General features: G+C 41.9%; 1 protein-coding gene across 1 annotated transcript in view; it reads left to right on the top strand.

Moving 5' to 3' along the window:
* kalrna (kalirin RhoGEF kinase a) overlaps positions 1-17,182 on the top strand; it is a 281,969-nt gene that overhangs the window by 98,638 nt on the left and 166,149 nt on the right. The window contains exons 4-5 of the mRNA XM_052148011.1: positions 5,130-5,322; positions 14,055-14,567. Coding sequence (XP_052003971.1) covers positions 5,130-5,322; positions 14,055-14,567 — 706 coding nt within the window. The remainder of the gene's footprint in view (positions 1-5,129; positions 5,323-14,054; positions 14,568-17,182) is intronic.

Here is a 17,182-nt window from a genome sequence, read left to right as displayed (position 1 = left end):
AATTAAGGTGGCTGTCTGATCACTCGGCCACGCTGAGTTGATATGACGCATCTGTTAACTCTTTAGAGTAATACTGTTCTCATGGCCATTGAAAAAAATATCACAAATATGTTGAAATAATGTTCGAGCGGAGCACAGATTTGTTTAAAAATAAATTTACAAGATTATTTATCAGAATACACCACAGTCAAATCCTCTTTGAATACAAACAAGACTTGTTTGAATAAGCAGTTGTGTGGCATGTTCAGAGAGGAAAGGTCTTATTTTCCTGATATTGTAGAGTGTAAATCTACATGATCTTGCAGTATTTGAGATGTGGTCTGTGAAATTTAGCTTGTTATCGATGGTTACCCCTAGATTTCTGACCGTTATATAATGCGATACTGTATTTGAACCAAGCTGCACGGTGATGTTGTGTTCAACAGCAGGGTTGGCTGGAAAGACAAGGAGTTCGGTCTTGGCTGGGTTAAGTTGCAGGTGGTGTTCCTTCATCCAGGCCGAGATGTCTGCCAGACAGGCAGCGATTCGAGCAATCACTGTGGTGTCATCAGCGTAGCAGTGGTAAGAGAATCCATGTGACTGAATGATGGGTCCCAGTGATGTTGTGTATATGGAGAAGAGAAGTGGCCCAAGCACTGATCCCTGAGGTACCTCAGTAAGTAACTGATGTGGCTTGGATACCTCACCTCTCCAGGCTACCTTGAAGGACCTATCTGAGAGATAGGAGGTTAACCAGTCAAGCACAGTTTCTCTGATGCCTAGAGTAGAGAGGGTGGAGAGAAGGATCTGAAGGTTGACTGTGTCAAAGGCTGCAGAAAGGTCCAGCAGAATCAGAACGGATGAACTGGATTCAGCTTTCGCCTGTCTCAGTGACTCCGTGACAGTCATCAGGGCAGTCTCTGTGAAGTGTCCACTTTTGAAGCCTGACTGACTGTCATCCAGCAGCTTGGTCTGTGAGGTTTGATTGAAAACTGCCCTTTCATGTGTTTTTGCCATGAATGGGATGAGAGAGACTGATCTGTAGTGTTCTATCTGTGTGGGGTTAAGTGCAGGTTTTTTCAGCAGTGGGGTTACTCAAGCCTGCTTAAATGTAGTGGGAAACGTGCCTGTAAGTAGAGATGTGTTAATTATGTGTGTAAGTGCAGGTAGGATGGACGGAGAGATGGCCTGGAGAAGGTGTGATGGAATGGGGTCAAGGGAACAGGTGGTGGGGTGGTTGGAGTGGAGGAGTTTAGAGACCTCAGTTTCAGTCAGAGAAGAGAACATAGAGAAAGAATGGTTGCATACAGGAGCCAGGTGTTTGACAGGATGTGGTGTAGTGAATGTATTGCTGATGGTTGTAACCTTATTTGTAAAAAATGTGGCAAAGGTATCTGCTGTCAGTGATGTGTCAGGTGGTGGAGGGGGAGGACAGAGAAGTGTGTTGAATGTTCTAAATAAGCTATGAGTGTCTGTGGTGCTGTTGATCTTGGTCTGCTAATAGGAGGTTTTTGCAGCTTTAACATTATCTGAAAAATTTGAAAGCAGAAGCTGATATTTACCTAGATCTGCTGGATCTCTAGATTTACGCCATCTCCTCTCAGCTGCTCTGAGATCAGTCTGACGTTCACGAAGACTGGTCTAGAGGAGCGAGGACAAATGTTGTCTAGACAGGTTGTAAAAGTAGAGTTAAGTGTGTCTGTGGCAGTGTTTACATCAAGCGTGGAAAATACATTTATTGTGGGAAGAAAGGTAGAGACATCAGTGGAAAGGCAAGAGGGTGAGAGGGAACGGAGGTTACGCAAAAGGAAACCAACGGTGGAGTCGGTTTTACTATAAATGGGAGAATCATGTTGAATTGAACAAAGTAGTTATCAGAGATATGTAAAGGTGCAACAAGAATATTTGAGGTGGTACAGTTACATGTAAAAATGAGGTCCAGCTGGTTGCCTGATCTGTGAGTTGTTGTGGTGTGTAGTCTTTCCAAATCAAATGAGGCCAGAAGAGTATTCAGTTCAATGGCCTGGGGCTTGACTTGGTGTATGTTGAAATCGCGAGGAGGACAGCAGGACATCCAACTCCTCAAGAAAGCTGGTCAGCTGACCTGGAGGGCGATAGATGTGCAACAACATTTATTTTTGTGGGATGCATTGTAGTAACGGCATGGAATTCAAAATATGTATTGTTACATAGTGAAGCCTGTGGTGAAAAAGTCCAGTTATTATGAATGAGCAAACCTGTTCCCCCACCCCTACTGGTATGATGAGGGGTGAGAGAGAAGGATAAGTTGTTGGAGAGAGCAGCAGGTGTTGCTGTATCCTCAGGACGTATCCATGTCTCCGTCAGTGCAAGGATGCTGAGGGTGGACTGTGTGGCAAAGTCTGAAATGAATGCAGCTTTGTTCACAGCAGACTGGCAGTTCCAGAGTCCCTCTGAGAACGAGAGCGGAGCAGGTGCTGAAGTGCAAAGTGGCCGTAGGTTGTGTGGGTTGTATTTGGTCTTGCATCTGTATATTGTGAATGGTCTACAACAGATAACTGGGATGTGCTTGAAGGCATGCGTTATTAGTGAACTAGACATGTTAGTATGTAGAAGTAAAATAATAAGAGATAAAATAAAAAATACTTAAGTGCTATGGTGAGTGGCGCCTTGTCAGTGTCCTTGCTTGGTGGACTCGCACAGGTAGTCTTGCTGGTCTTTACCCAAGTAGGTCTTGGTGATGATCTTGTTCACAATAAAAAGATAATCATTCACATTTTAGACACATTTTAATGTTTAATTAGTAGTTATTTTAAATTAGCCATAGTTAGTTGATAGTTCTCAATGAGGCAGATCAAATTCAGTAATTATTAATTACCCAACAGTGAACTACCACAGAGAATGTCCCTTATTAGTCTGTTTTTTAAGTGTAAATTGGTTATATTGTAGGACAATGGATTTCCATGGGTTTCATAGAAGAGTAATCTCTCAGCGAATGGCCAGTCATGTGATGACCATTAATGTGTAGGGCATTATGATTTCCAACATGGAACAGGAGGTGTCTTGGTGCATCTACAGAACTCCCCACTATGTTAAACATTTACTGTATTGTTAGGAGACAGAAGTATTAATTTTATCAATTCAATTACTGACGAAAATGTTTGTTGATGAAGTTTTGTTTTTACAATAATGATGACGAGGTGAAAAAGGAGCATCATGACGATAATCAAACAGTTTTAATTTAAACATAACATGTTGATGAAAATATAGGGAGGAAAAAAAATGCAATACTTTGATAATGCACATATTTATTTATTTTGAAGAAAATTGAGAAAGAATCGAATGAAATAATAAAGAAATTTAGTGCTTTTGGGATTTCCCGCTTGAGCTGTGTGAGCAGAAATAACTGAACTCCTGAACAATTAACTAACCAGTTAACACATAATTCAAACACATCCTATATATGTGAAAATAATCACTACATCCACAACATAAACATGATATTACAACTTAGATCTGCACAGACAATGAAATAAATTAACAGGGTAACCAGAGCTGTCACAATGCATAACTTGCGTTGTAAATACGTTGTTTCTTTAAAAACATACTGCACATAACAAAATATCCTAACTGTTTAAATGTGAAAATTCACAACAGAGTTACCTGTAAAGGAAGCTCATACTTCAGTATGTTCATCCTATTATTTTATTTCAGGAGCTCAGGTTTTCAAATATTTTTCAATCTTACTTATTGAATATATGAATCCTCAATATGTTTTTGATGTCTATATAATGGTAAGAAGTTTGTAAAAAAAATTGTAATATTTGAATATTTGAAAAAAGTTTGACCTGTTTAAGTGTTTTTGTCATTTTGCACATTAATATCAAATAAACTGTGTTGGTAACAATTTAGAATAATTGTCTGTAATTAATAGGTAATTATGCAGGAATTAATACAGGATTAATGAGTTCTACTACATTAACACTTTAGTTACTACTATTAACTAATATGGAAACATGATTAACCAATCAGTAAGTAATAGTGAACTGATGACTGAGGTATTCACTGTAAGGTGATCAATAATGACTGAATTTTATTTTCCTTTATGGGGCATAGACCTATAATATTGGTCTATTTATATGGGTTTTTCCATGGTTAATTATTACATTATTAAATTTTCTCCCCATCAATCCTGAATATGTTGTTACATCCTTGACTATGATACTCTACCAGACACTGTAGCCTTGATTTAGTGACCTGTTACATTCATACATTAAGGACCCATGCATGATCTTATTCACAATAAAAACATAATCATTCACATTTTAGACACATTTTAATGTTTAATTAGTAGTTATTTTAAATTAGCCATAGTTAGTTGATAGTTCTCAGTGAGGCAGATCAAATTCAGTAATTTTTGATTACCCAACAGTGAACTAGTCATCAGTTCATTATTACTTACTGATTGGTTAATACTTTTTCCATATTAGTTAATAGTAGTAACTAAAGTGTTAATGTAGTACTACTCATTAATCCTGAATTAATTCCTGCATAATTACCTATTAATGACAGAAAATTATTCTAAATTGTTACCTATGTGTTATTTTTGTCAGTTGAAATTATATGTAATTTTAGTTAAACAAACTAAAATTAAAGAGTATGACATTTTGAAATATTGACAAAATTGAAAGGATATTTCCGTACAAAGACAACAATTATGACAAAAATATGTGAAAATTAATGATTGTATGGCTTTTGACAGTTTTGTAATTTGGCGACGTGAGGACCCTGATGACCAAGGTTCAAATATCAATCAGTGAAAGTGTGTGTATGTGTATTACCCAATGATTAAGTCATTGTTTCCTTGTGTACTTAGATAATGAAACATTCATAATGTGTTTTTGCAATTGTATTTTGTATATTTTTATTTATTATTTGTTGTTGCCTATGTTGCTGCTCATATTCTTTGTTTCCTTGAAAACCATAGTGTTCTTTGAAGTACTTTGGTGAAACAACTAATGTTTAATGGTGTAACCACTGTACTTTTATGCTAGTAGTTGACTAATAATTTCCACGTCTGTCTTCTGATGTAGTATCTCTCTCTCTCTCTCTCTCTCTCTCTCTCTCTCTCTCTCTCTCTCTCTCTCTCTCTCTCTCTCTCTCTCTCTCAGTGAGGATGTGTGTAAGAGGGGCTTCACTGTGATTATTGATATGCGTGGCTCCAAGTGGGAACTGATAAAGCCATTACTGAAGACCCTGCAGGAAGCTTTTCCGGCTGAGATCTGTGTTGCTCTCATCATCAAACCAGACAACTTCTGGCAGAAACAGAAAACCAACTTTGGCAGTGCAAAGTTTACATTTGAGGTGATGCAAGACAGAGTAACAGTTTAGAACTAGTGCCTCATTGAGCTGCCTCTACAGCCACTACACACTGCAGCTGAATACTAATTGACACTCCTCTTTTGAGTGGTGAATCCCATTCTGTATGAACACATTCAGATTTTTTACAACATCTGCATTCTACAACCAACCTACAGCTAATAAATAAAAACTAAAAACAGCATCCATTTCAACAGGGTTTATTAAAAATTACTGAGCAATGCTTAATAACATCATTGGCCAATGCTATTACTTTGGTCAAAAATAACCAAACAGGATAAACTGTTAACATGCATGGTTATTTGTTGTTTTTGTTTTGTTTGTTTGTTTACTACCACTAGACAGAACTATGTCAATGCATATGAATTCAAGAATGACATCGTGTACACACAGACCTGAACATTTAGGCCATTCACTACACATTTAAATTCATATTTATCTTCAAAAATATATTTAAATGTGCATGTCACTCACAAAGCTTTGCAGTTTGTACATAATCTTTTTTAGGGCTGTCAGTTGATGAAAAAAATTAATCATGATTAATCTATTGATTTCTTTATATTAATTATTCTCTGATTTTTAAATTTGCCGAAATTGCCTCTCTCTTAAAATATATACACTTACAGTCAAATGTTTGAATGCACTTAACTGAATGTATGTTTTTCATTGTTTTATAAACCAAAACTTTACATTATTGTTCCCTTTGCTAAGGGTTTAAAAAGTTTATAAATTAGCAAATGCATTGTAACTCATTATTATGCAGTTATAGCAACAAGAATATAAGGGCGACTGTCATGTAATACTTGTCAAATAGTGAGCATTTTAACTTACATGTTATAAATGCTTAAAAATACACTTATTCATATTTATGTTAGTCAAAAAACATAAAAATGCCTTAATCCATGAGTTCTGTCACAAATGAACAAAAACAGACAATGCTTCATAAAAATAGACAATGTTTCATATCCACTTTACATTAAGACACATGTTCATATATTACTAATGCTGAATTAGTGTTATTAAGCATGTATAACGTGACGCAAAATGGTTCACTTTATGACAAGTATTGGAAGTATCCATTTTTATTATTTTTATTAAACTGTATATTAATGATTTTTAATGCATTTGTAAAAGGCTTGTTTGTCATTAACAACCCATTTTATAAAACCTAAAAAAAATTTTTATGTAAAGTGTTACCTAAAAACTTTGATTAAAAGGCTTATGCTTAAATAGAAAAATGTATATTGTGCCTACATATAAATTAATAATAATTAAAAAATAAAAGGCCAGAGAGTAATGAGAAAGCTGCAGTTTTATTCTTATGACTTTCAAGAGGCTTAAATAAAAGATTTAGAAGATTATAATTCGTTTTTTTTTTTGTCACTACAAACTATTTCCATTTGTGTTTTATATTTTTGATAACATTTCTTTTATTTTTAAATGTGGAAAATATTAATATTAAAAATATGAGTTCTCTTACGAGAGGTTCTCTCGTATTGCGTAAGCTAGCTTACGCTACGGGAAAGATTCATCTTTTCTGAGATATTGAAGCCAAAAAATTATCCTTAATTTTTGTATCCATTGTCAACGCAGTGCGGCAGCTGCAGACCTTGAGCGGGCTAGCTAGCGAGCTCATAGGTTGCTCTGCGGCAACTGCTGCAGCCTATAGACGAGCTTGGGCTGAACTCAGCATCCAATGAGAGGCGTCCGGCGCTCACTGCAACAAAGCCCGCCAAAATGGGCGTGACTAGAGTGCATATAAGCGTAGTTCGTAGGCTGGAACCCCGATTTTCATCTCTTCAGCGAAGCTCTTCGCATCTCTGAACTGGAAGCCGCGTCGCCGTTTGAGGGGCATCAAGCAAGCGTGGACAGCGCTCGAAGAAGCCGGCCGTCTTCGCCACCTTCAGCCGTCCTGCGAGCTACGCCATCCGGCGACATATCCTTTTTAAAGCAAGCTAGTTCTTATGAACTTCACAAAAGAGTACGAGCGTCTTTTTAAAGATGTCTCGCTCCACTTGCGCCTCATGCTGCGCCCCTCTCAGCACCGGAGACCGCCACGTCATCTGCGCTCTCTGCCTGGGACTGGGGCATGCAGAGCTCGCCCTCGCTGAAGGCGGATGCGATCTCTGCGAGGAGCTTCCAATGTCGACCCTGCGGGCTCGACTCGAAGCGCTCAGGACCGAAGCCGCAGCGCCGGCTTCCATTCAGCCGCGCAGTAAAAAGCGCCGCTCTCAAAGGCTGCCCGCCTCCTCACACAGGCCGTCGACCGCCTCGGGCTCGAGTGGTCACCGCCCCCTGAACAGGCTCCCAACAGACTCCACGCCGCACCTTTGCCCGCCCTCCGCGAGATGGTGGTCTAAGCTGGTGCTCCCGTCTAAGGCCTGCAGAACTACTTCCGCCTGTGTTGGCCGCGCCTATACCGCCGCCGGCCAAGCCGCATCTGCTCTGCATTCCATGGCCATCTTACAGACAGAGGCTGTTTCAGATCTGAATCTCTTTCTGCCTCGTTGCGCTAGCTCCTCTGCAGGCCGCCCACGTGACCAGCCTCCTGCACGAGCCTCTTCACAGCGCCCAGCTCAACAAGCCAGACTTCTCAGCGTCGACAGGGCGGCGCCCTCGATCACGCTCAGACAGCCGCCCCCTGCGGGCCTCGGCCTAAGATTGTACTGAAACCTGAGCAACCGAAGTCCTCCTAGCGTTGTTGAGAAAACGACGGCTCAGTCCCGCCACGGCCGGACCACCGTCAAAGCTTCGCCCCTGTCAGTCCCCTTCTCTCAGGCTACTGCAGTGGTGGATTCAGCAGCCAACAAGCCGGTGATACTACCCGTTTGCCTGCACTCAAGCGCCGTTTTCACGGCGACCCAAAGAAATCTTGTAAAGAGTAAACATGCCTTATGTGTAGAAAATGTGCCCACAATCCAGTGCTCACCCCTACACACAAGCATTACACATCCCGTGTCCCTATCAGAGCACACTCACATAAGCGGTTACGACCGCTCGAGTGTTAGAGTTAATAAGCGCCCACGAGCCCGTCGCGCAGCTCCCTCCTCTGCCCGCTCTGTCACACGGCCAGCTGTATGTAAGTCCCGTACGCCCCTTGTCAGTCCCCTTCTCTCAGGCTACTGCAGTGGTGGATTCAGCAGCCAACAAGCCGGTGATATTACCCGCCTGCCTGCACTCAAACGCCGTTTCCACGGCGCCTAAAATAAAGCCTTATGTGTAGAAAATGTGCCCACGATTCAGTGTTCACCCCTACACACAAGCATTACACGTCCCGTGTCCCTATCAGAGCACACTCACATAAAGCGGTTACGACCAGCTCGAGTGTTAGGGTTAATAAACGCACCCACGAATCCGTCGCGGCGCCCATTCTCTGGCAGCTCTGTCACACGACCAGCCTTATGTGTAGAAAATGTGCCCACGATCTAGTGTTCACCTCTACACACAAGCATTACACGTTCCGTGTCCCCATCAGAGCACACTCAAAAGCGGTTACTGAACCACTCGAGTGTTAGAGTCAATAAATGCGCTCACGAATACGTGCGTGCGCCCATTCTCTGCCCGCTCTGTCACACGGCCAGCAAACACTTCTCTGTATGTAAGTCCCGTGCCCGTGGCTATGCTTGCGCATCACTTAACAGACGTGACTCTTTCCCCATTCACCTCAATCGGAAGTCACTCACAGAACAGCCTGTCCATGCTGTCTGCGAGCAGTCCAGCATAAGCACAGTAAGCGCGCTCACACATTCTGTTCAGCGGCTGTGTGCGGCAATCAGAGCGATTTGGCCATTCACCCTCTAACATTACGCTTCAAGCGTGGGAAGATATTCCAGGGATATCCGAATGGGTGTTAAGCACAATAAAACAGGGCTATTTGCTACAGTTCGATCGCCGTCCTCCTTGCTTCAGAGCTGGCTCGAAACTACTTTGAACACGGAAGCAGCGTGCATGCTTCGTTCAGAAATAGCAAACCTTCTGTGCAAAAGGGCCATAGAGAGTGCCGCCTCCCTGAGCTGAGTCGGGGTTTTACAGCCGTTATTTTCTTGTCCCCAAGAAAGACGGCGGCCTCAGACCAATATTAGATCTCAGGGTTTTGAACAAAGCGCTTGCAAAAGACCGTTCAAAATGCTTACAACCAGCAAACTCCTCGCGCATGATGCGCCAGGGGACTGGTTTATTTCTCTCGATCTGAAAAATGCATACTTTCAGATTCAGATAAATCCCGTCACAGGCCATTCTTGAGATTAGCCTCGACGGCCAGGTTTATCAATACACTGTCCTTCCGTTCGGCCTGTCCTTAGCACCCGTACTTTCACGAAGTGCATGGACGCTGGCGCTCGCACCCCTGCAGAGTCAGGGTTTGCGAATTCTGAACTATTTGGACGATTGGCTGATTTTGGCACAATCACATACGGAGCTTCTGTCTCACAGGACAGTTCTCCTCAGTCATCTGAACAGTTTGGGCCTTGCAGTCAATTGGACCAAGAGCTCACTACAGCCCAGTCAGGCAATTTCCTTCCTTGGAATAGAACTAGACTCAGTGGCAATGACGGCTCGCTTATCTACACAGCGCGCGCCGTGTGCAGCGACTAGCGGCGTCATTTCAGATGAACAGCCTCACACCTCTGAAGAAATTTCAGAGAGTGCTAGGCTACATGGCCTCAGCCGCAGCAGTACTTCAGCTGGGTTTACTGCACATCGCCCGCTTCAGCATTGGCTAAACAACCGCAGCGTCTCGCCGGGCTTGGGCCACAGGCCGCCAGCCCATCAAGGTGACTCAGACCTGTATTTCAGCTCTGCAGCCCTGGACAGTGGCCGAATGGTATCAGCGGGGAGTGACAATGGGAGCTGTATCTCGCCGAAAAGTCATCTCGACAGGCAGCGTCCAACACGGGTTGGGCGCGGTCTCGCGAGGGCTCTCCGTTTTAGGCCTATGGTCAGTTCAGGAAAAGCTCCTTCACATAAATTGTCTGGAAATGATAGCGGTCGATGCACGCTGCGTGCGCTTTCTCCCGGTCATTCAGGGTCACCACGTCCTGGTCCGTTCGGACAACAGATCTGTGGTATCCTACCTAAACCGTCAGGGCGGTGTCAGATCCAGGAACCTCTTCCATCTGGCCGAAACGCATACTGAGTTGGTCCCAGTGCCACCTGCACTTCGCTGAGAGCGGCGCGCGTGCCAGGCCACCTGAGCGGCGGCCCGGACAGACTGTCCAGAGACAATATTCCCCAGGGGAATGGTCCCTGCACGCTCAAACAGTCCAGACGTTATGGCACCTATTCGGCAGAGCGGAGATAGACCTCTTTGCGTCCAAAGAGAACTCTCACTGCCCAATATTTTTCTCAGCGAGGGCGTGCTGGCCCAGGACTGGCCCAGACGCCCGCTTACGCCTTCCCTCCCGTCTCGCTATTGCCACAGGTAATGCAGAGGATCAGGAAGCAGCGTCACTCGGTGCTCCTCATAGCCCGGCGTTGGGAGAATCAGACATGGTTCCGGAGCTTACGCAGCTGTCACTGACAGCGCCGTGGCCCATCCCAGTGAGAGCAGATTTCCTCTCTCAAGCTCGCGGCACAATTTGGCATCCCCACCCAGAGCTGAGGCTGCATGCGTGGGTGATCAGCGACTACCCGTCGCTCTGCCAGAAGGAGTAATAAACACCATCATACACGCTAGAGCCCCTTCCACGAGAAGACTCTATGCGTCAAAATGGTCTGTGTTCTCAAAATGGTGCACCGACCGAGACCTGGACCCGCGGACATGTGGGGTGTCGTACGCTGCTCGTATTTCTACAAGAGCTGCTGGATAAGGGCAGATCCCCATCCACGCTCAAAGTGTATGTGGCGGCCGTTGTGGCGTTCAGCTGAACCCCTGCACGGCCAGTCATGGGGTAAAAGCGAGCTGGTCATCCGCTTCCTCAGGGGAGCTAGAAGGATGAACCCCGCGCCCCCATCGATTCCTATCTGGGATCTTTCTATAGTTCTCGAAACTATGAAAGCCCCCCTTCGAACCACTTCAATCCGTGGATTTGAAATACCTTTCACTCAAAACCGTTTTTCTGACTGCCCTGTCATCAGTCAAGCGTGTGGGAGACCTTCACGCGCTGTCTGTCAGCGCTGAGTGTCTTGAGTTTGGACCAAGTGACTCCAAGGTCATTTTAAAGCCTAGACACGGCTATGTTCCCAAGGTGATCGGTACTCCTTTCAGAGCACAGGTCATTTCCCTATCGGCGCTGCCAGCTATCCGTTAGCGAACGCGACGCCAATCTCCTTTGCCCGGTCAGAGCACTGAGATTGTATACTGCGCGCTCCGCCGCTTTCAGACGCTCTGAGCAGCTTTTCGTTTCGTTCGAGGCGCACCAAAGGTCTCGCGCCTCGAAACAGACACTATCTAGATGGATAGTGGACGCTATTGCTGCTACATACGGCGTCAAAAGACCTGCCATGCCCGTTGGGCATTAGGGCTCACTCCACTAGAGGCATGGCATCCTCGTGGGCATGGTCCAGCGGGATTTCCATTCACGACATATGTGTGGCAGCGGGATGGACTTCCCCTCCACCTTTGTCAGATTTTACAATATGGAAGTGCCCGCTCTGCAGGCAAAACTACTAGCGGTTTAATACGCTACAGCTCCCCTGGTGAGCTGCACTGATGGGACACATTCCACACAGACCGGCACCGCCCTCTGTCGATTCCTTCCCACTATGTGCTTATGTATTACACAATCAATGACCCGCATTCTTGCCGGCCAAATATTATTTCCCCACTCATAAGGGCTCCCACGGGTCCCCCTTAATTCCCTGGGGCTCATACAGTGGATGCTTGGCACGCGCGGCGTTGACAATGGGTTCCCGTAGCGTAAGCTAGCTTACGCAATACGAGAGAACCTCTCGTGAAGAGAACGTATCGGTTACCTAACGTAGCCTCGGTTCTCTCTAGATGAGGGAGCAGTATTGCGTAGCCGGCCGTGCTTCAGCGCCACGGCGACTTTTCGCTTCAGTCAATGAAAACCAGGGTTCCAGCCTACGAACTACGCTTATATGCACTCTAGTCACGCCCATTTTGGCGGGCTTTGTTGCAGTGAGCGCGCAGACGCCTCTCATTGGATGCGAGTTCGCCCAAGCTCGTCTATAGGCTGCAGCAGTTGCCGCAGAGCAACCTATGAGCTCGCTAGCTAGCCCGCTCAAGGTCTGCAGCTGCCGCACTGCGTTGACAATGGATGCAAAAATTAAGGATAATTTTTTGGCTTCAATATCTCAGAAAAGATTAATCTTTCCCGTAGCGTAAGCTAGCTTACTCGTTCCCTCATCTAGAGAGAACCGAGGCTACGTTAGGTAACCGATACGTTTTAATATTCTTTTGAAATATAGTGCTTTCAGATCCCCCAAAATAGCAAAATAACATGCATCAAATATGTTTTATTGTCAGGTTTGGGGAGTAACGGAATTAATGTAACAGGATTACATATTTAAAATACAAAATATAAGTAACTGCATTCCACTACAGTTACAATTTAAATCATTGGTAATTAGAATAAAGTTACATTCAAAAAGTATTTTGATTACTGAGATTACTTTGTATTTTATTGTCATTTGTTTCATTTAATATTTAGTCCTTTCAAATGGAAAACATTTATACATATAAATGAAGTGATCCAAAGAGCATTTGAACAACGGTGAAACACTTTCTTATGATGTGTCACATTCATACGAGCAGACAGAGAAGTGCGTTTGGAGCAGACGAAATAGAAATAAACCTTGTGTAAATGGTCAGCTTTACGCTAAGCTAAAATGCTATTTCTAGCCATTTTACATGTTACCAGAAACCATCATATATTTTTATCAAGAAAATTCACGTCGGATCATAATTTCTTTTTTCTAGTAAGACCTTTGATATTAGTTCAAAAATCGTATACTTGATAATAATTTTTGTATTTTTGTATTGTTTTCCTGTAAAAATATAAAACATCCTTAAAACAAGATCATTTTGATTGATCTTGTTTTAGAAACAACACTGCATAAGATATTTTGGTTTTTCAGAGAATGTATTTTTAACATGTGTATTTTGTCTTACTGTACTGACAGAGATTTTATAGACAAAACACGTGAAAAAAATCGACCAGTGCTGAAGAAGTAATCCATAGTATTTAGAATACATTACTAACCTTGAGTAATCTAATGCAATACATTAAAAATTACATTTTATAGCATATATTCTGTAATCTGTAGTGGAATACATTTCAAAAGTAACCCTCCCAACCCTGTTTATTGTTTCAGCAGTTTCTTATCATTAACGTTAGTATTTTGCTATTATATAATATTTCAGGTAATATTTCAGACACGCTGAGCTTCAATGATAATGAAGTTTCATTTTACAAAGACTGCAAAGGACTAAGATAAATGACATGATTTTGGAAGCCCAACCTTTTTTTTTATACTGTATAATATTGCAAATTGGTTTACAATAACTGAATAGTTTGTGAAAAAAAGTTCTTATATGTTCTTATTTTTTGTCTTATTCCCATTACAAAAACCTGCTGTGTGAGTATTGAAAACTGTCTGTACTGGACACAGTGCTAAGCAGTGCTGACTCCGTTGTTAAAATATCATTCACACTTTTTCCCACTTTATAATTAATTCATGGCTCACACCAAAATGAGAAGCAGGCCATCCTTAAGTTCACCCATATCTTACACATCTGTTTCTCCTGTTGCTGACAGACTAGCATGGTGTCCGTTGAGGGTTTGACCAAGCTTGTGGACCCATCTCAGTTAACGGATGACTTTGAGGGCTGTCTTGAGTATAATCATGAGGAATGGATAGAACTCCGAGTCTCTCTGGAGGAGTTCCTGTCCAGTGCCGCTCACCTCCTCTCTCGTCTGGAGGACCTGCAGGAGACACTGGCCAAGAAAGAGTTCCCAGTGGATGTGGAGGGCTCACGGCGGCTCATTGACGAGCACACCCAGCTTAAGAAGAAGGTGATGAAGGCTCCAGTTGAGGAGCTGGACCACGAGGGTCAGCGTCTGCTGCAGTGCATCCGCTCCAGTGACGGCTTCTCAGGGAAGAACTGTATCTCTGGTAGTGCTGACTTCCAGAGTGTGGTTCCTAGGATCGCCAGTCTGCTGGATAAACTCCACAGCACCAGACAGCACCTCCACCAGATGTGGCACCTGAGGAAGCTGAAGCTGGACCAGTGTTTCCAGCTCCGATTGTTTGAACAGGATGCAGAGAAGGTGAGTGAGTGCTGGTTTAACCCAGCTGAACAAACAACAAACCACACTTACCAGTACAGTACAATACAGCAGGACACGTTCTTATGTTAAGATACATCTGGACGGAGTTGCTGGATGGATCGTGATGTGTTTTTCAAACTATGTTTAACTTGACAAAACGTCCTAAAAATGCAGCGTTAATGGTGCAAGACGCTGTAAATCTATAATTTATAACAGTCTACAGTCTACCTTGAACAGATTGATGAACTCATTTGCAAAATGGATTGCTTTTGGCAGTGATTGAAATCTTGAAAAGTGTTGAAGCTTATGGTCAATGATTTGGAAATAAAACAAACAATATTTTGGGTGCACAATATTCCTATGTATCACAATATACAGTATATACAATGGTATACAAAAGTTTGGAATAATGTACAGATTTAGCTCTTATGCAAAGAAACAGGTACCAAAGTGGCATTTAACTGATCACAATGTATAGTCAGGACATTAATAATTTGAAAAATTACTATTACAATAAATAAAAATCAAAAAAATCCTTAATCTAGTTCAAAGAGTTCTCATAAAAAAATCCTCCATGTGCAGCAATCACAGCTTTGTAGATCCTTGACATTCTCGCTGTCAGTTTGTCCAGATACTCATTTCACCCCACACTTCCTGTAACACTTGCCATAGATGTGACTGTCTTGTTGGGCACTTCTCACACATCTTACAGTCCAGCTGACCCCACAAAAGCTCAATGGGGTTAAGATCCATAACACTCTTTTCCAATTATCTGTTGTCCAATGTCTGTGTTTCTTTGCCCACTCAAACCTTTTCTTTTTGTTTTTCTGTTCAAACGTGTCTTTTTCTTTGCAATTCTTCCCATAATGCACCCCTGAGTCTTCTCTTTACTGTTGTACATGGGACTGGTGTTGAGCGGGTAGAATTCAATGAAGCTGTCAGCTGAGGACATGTGAGGCATCTATTTCTCAAACTAGAGACTCTGATGTACTTATCCTCTTGTTTAGTTGTACATCTGGTCTTCCACATCTCTGTCTGTCCTTGTTAGAGCCAGCTGTCCTTTATCTTTGAAGACTGTAGTAGTGTACACCTTTGTATGAAATCTTCAGTTTTTTGGCAATTTCAAGTATTGTATAGCCTTCATTCCTCAAAACAATGATTGACTGACAAGTTTCTAGAGAAAGCTGTTTCTTTTTTTGCCAATTTTGACCTAATATTAACCTTAAGACATGCCAGTCTATTGCATACTATGGCAACTCAAAAACAAACACAAAGACAATGTTAAGATTGTGAGCAACAAATTGCTACAAATAAAAAAATAAGTAAATAAGTAAGTAATCAATGGCAGCAACCTTAGGTGATTCTCTTTCGCCACGTGGCCCAATTTTGTTTTGGGCCAAGCGATTTACTTATTTATTTGTAGCAACATTTGGCTCAAAATGACATCAGAGTGATGTCATTTTGTTGTTTACGAAAAGTTGTATTAGTACACCAAAAATCGTGCAAATGTCTTTATAAATTTTTATGATATGAGCAATCTAACATAGTGGCCTTGTTTTTGTATTTTTTTGGCCCACCCTTAAAGATATATAAGAAGGTGTTTAGCAGCCGGGTTGAAAGTTCTCCATGGCGAGCTGTTAAGAATCACCGAAACAATCTCAAAAACACCAAACTTGAAAATGGCTTCATTCCAGTTCATTCTTCAATTTAATAGGAATTATGCAGGGGCTTTAATGCCACATACTGCTGCAGTTAATAGTGGAGTTGGCATAAACAATATAAAGCCTGTGCTTTACACACACACACACTTACCCTCACTCACAATTATGCCAGTGTCTAGTGACTAGTCATGATTCAAGAATGGAAAACAAATGTGATTGTGGTCATGGGTGTCCATATATCTCTGTAAGACTATTCTCTACTGTCTTACATTACATATTTGGATGAAAGTATTCATAATGCCTTATAATATACACTGTATTGTATGATCTCTTTAGATAAATAATAGTAGTTGCAATATAGTGTATTATAGTATAATAATAATCATCATCATAATAATAATAGTAAGAATAATAATAATAATTTTTAGGCTACTATTATGAAAATGCATACACAAGACATGTTTTATTATTAGAAACTACAAACGTAAGAGTAACATTTAAAAATGGACGTTTCATTTAGTTGTAACGCACTTCCGGTGTAAGCCACGCCCACACCCGGTTCTATCCAAATACAGATACAGATTATGGTTTTGCTGCACACCCCTTGTATAAAGTATGGTATAGTTTAGCATAGCATTGCATAGTATAGTATGGTATATAGTAAAGTATATAGTAAATAGTAAATTGTAAATAGTATAGTATATCGTTTAGTATGGTATATAGTATAGTATAATGTATAGTATAGGGTATATTATAGGATATAGTATAGTATATAGTATAGTATGGAGTAAATAGTATAGTATATGGTGTATGGTATATAGTATAGTATAGTAAATTGTAAATAGTATAGTATATATTATATTGTTTAGTATGGTATATAGTATAGTGTATAGTATAGTATATAGTATAGAATATAGTACAGTATATAGTATTTGTAAAGTATATAGTTTAGTA

The sequence above is a fragment of the Xyrauchen texanus genome, chromosome 18 (assembly GCF_025860055.1).
Source record: "Xyrauchen texanus isolate HMW12.3.18 chromosome 18, RBS_HiC_50CHRs, whole genome shotgun sequence".
NCBI lineage: Eukaryota > Metazoa > Chordata > Actinopteri > Cypriniformes > Catostomidae > Xyrauchen > Xyrauchen texanus.
This window is presented reverse-complemented; position numbering and strand designations above follow the sequence as displayed.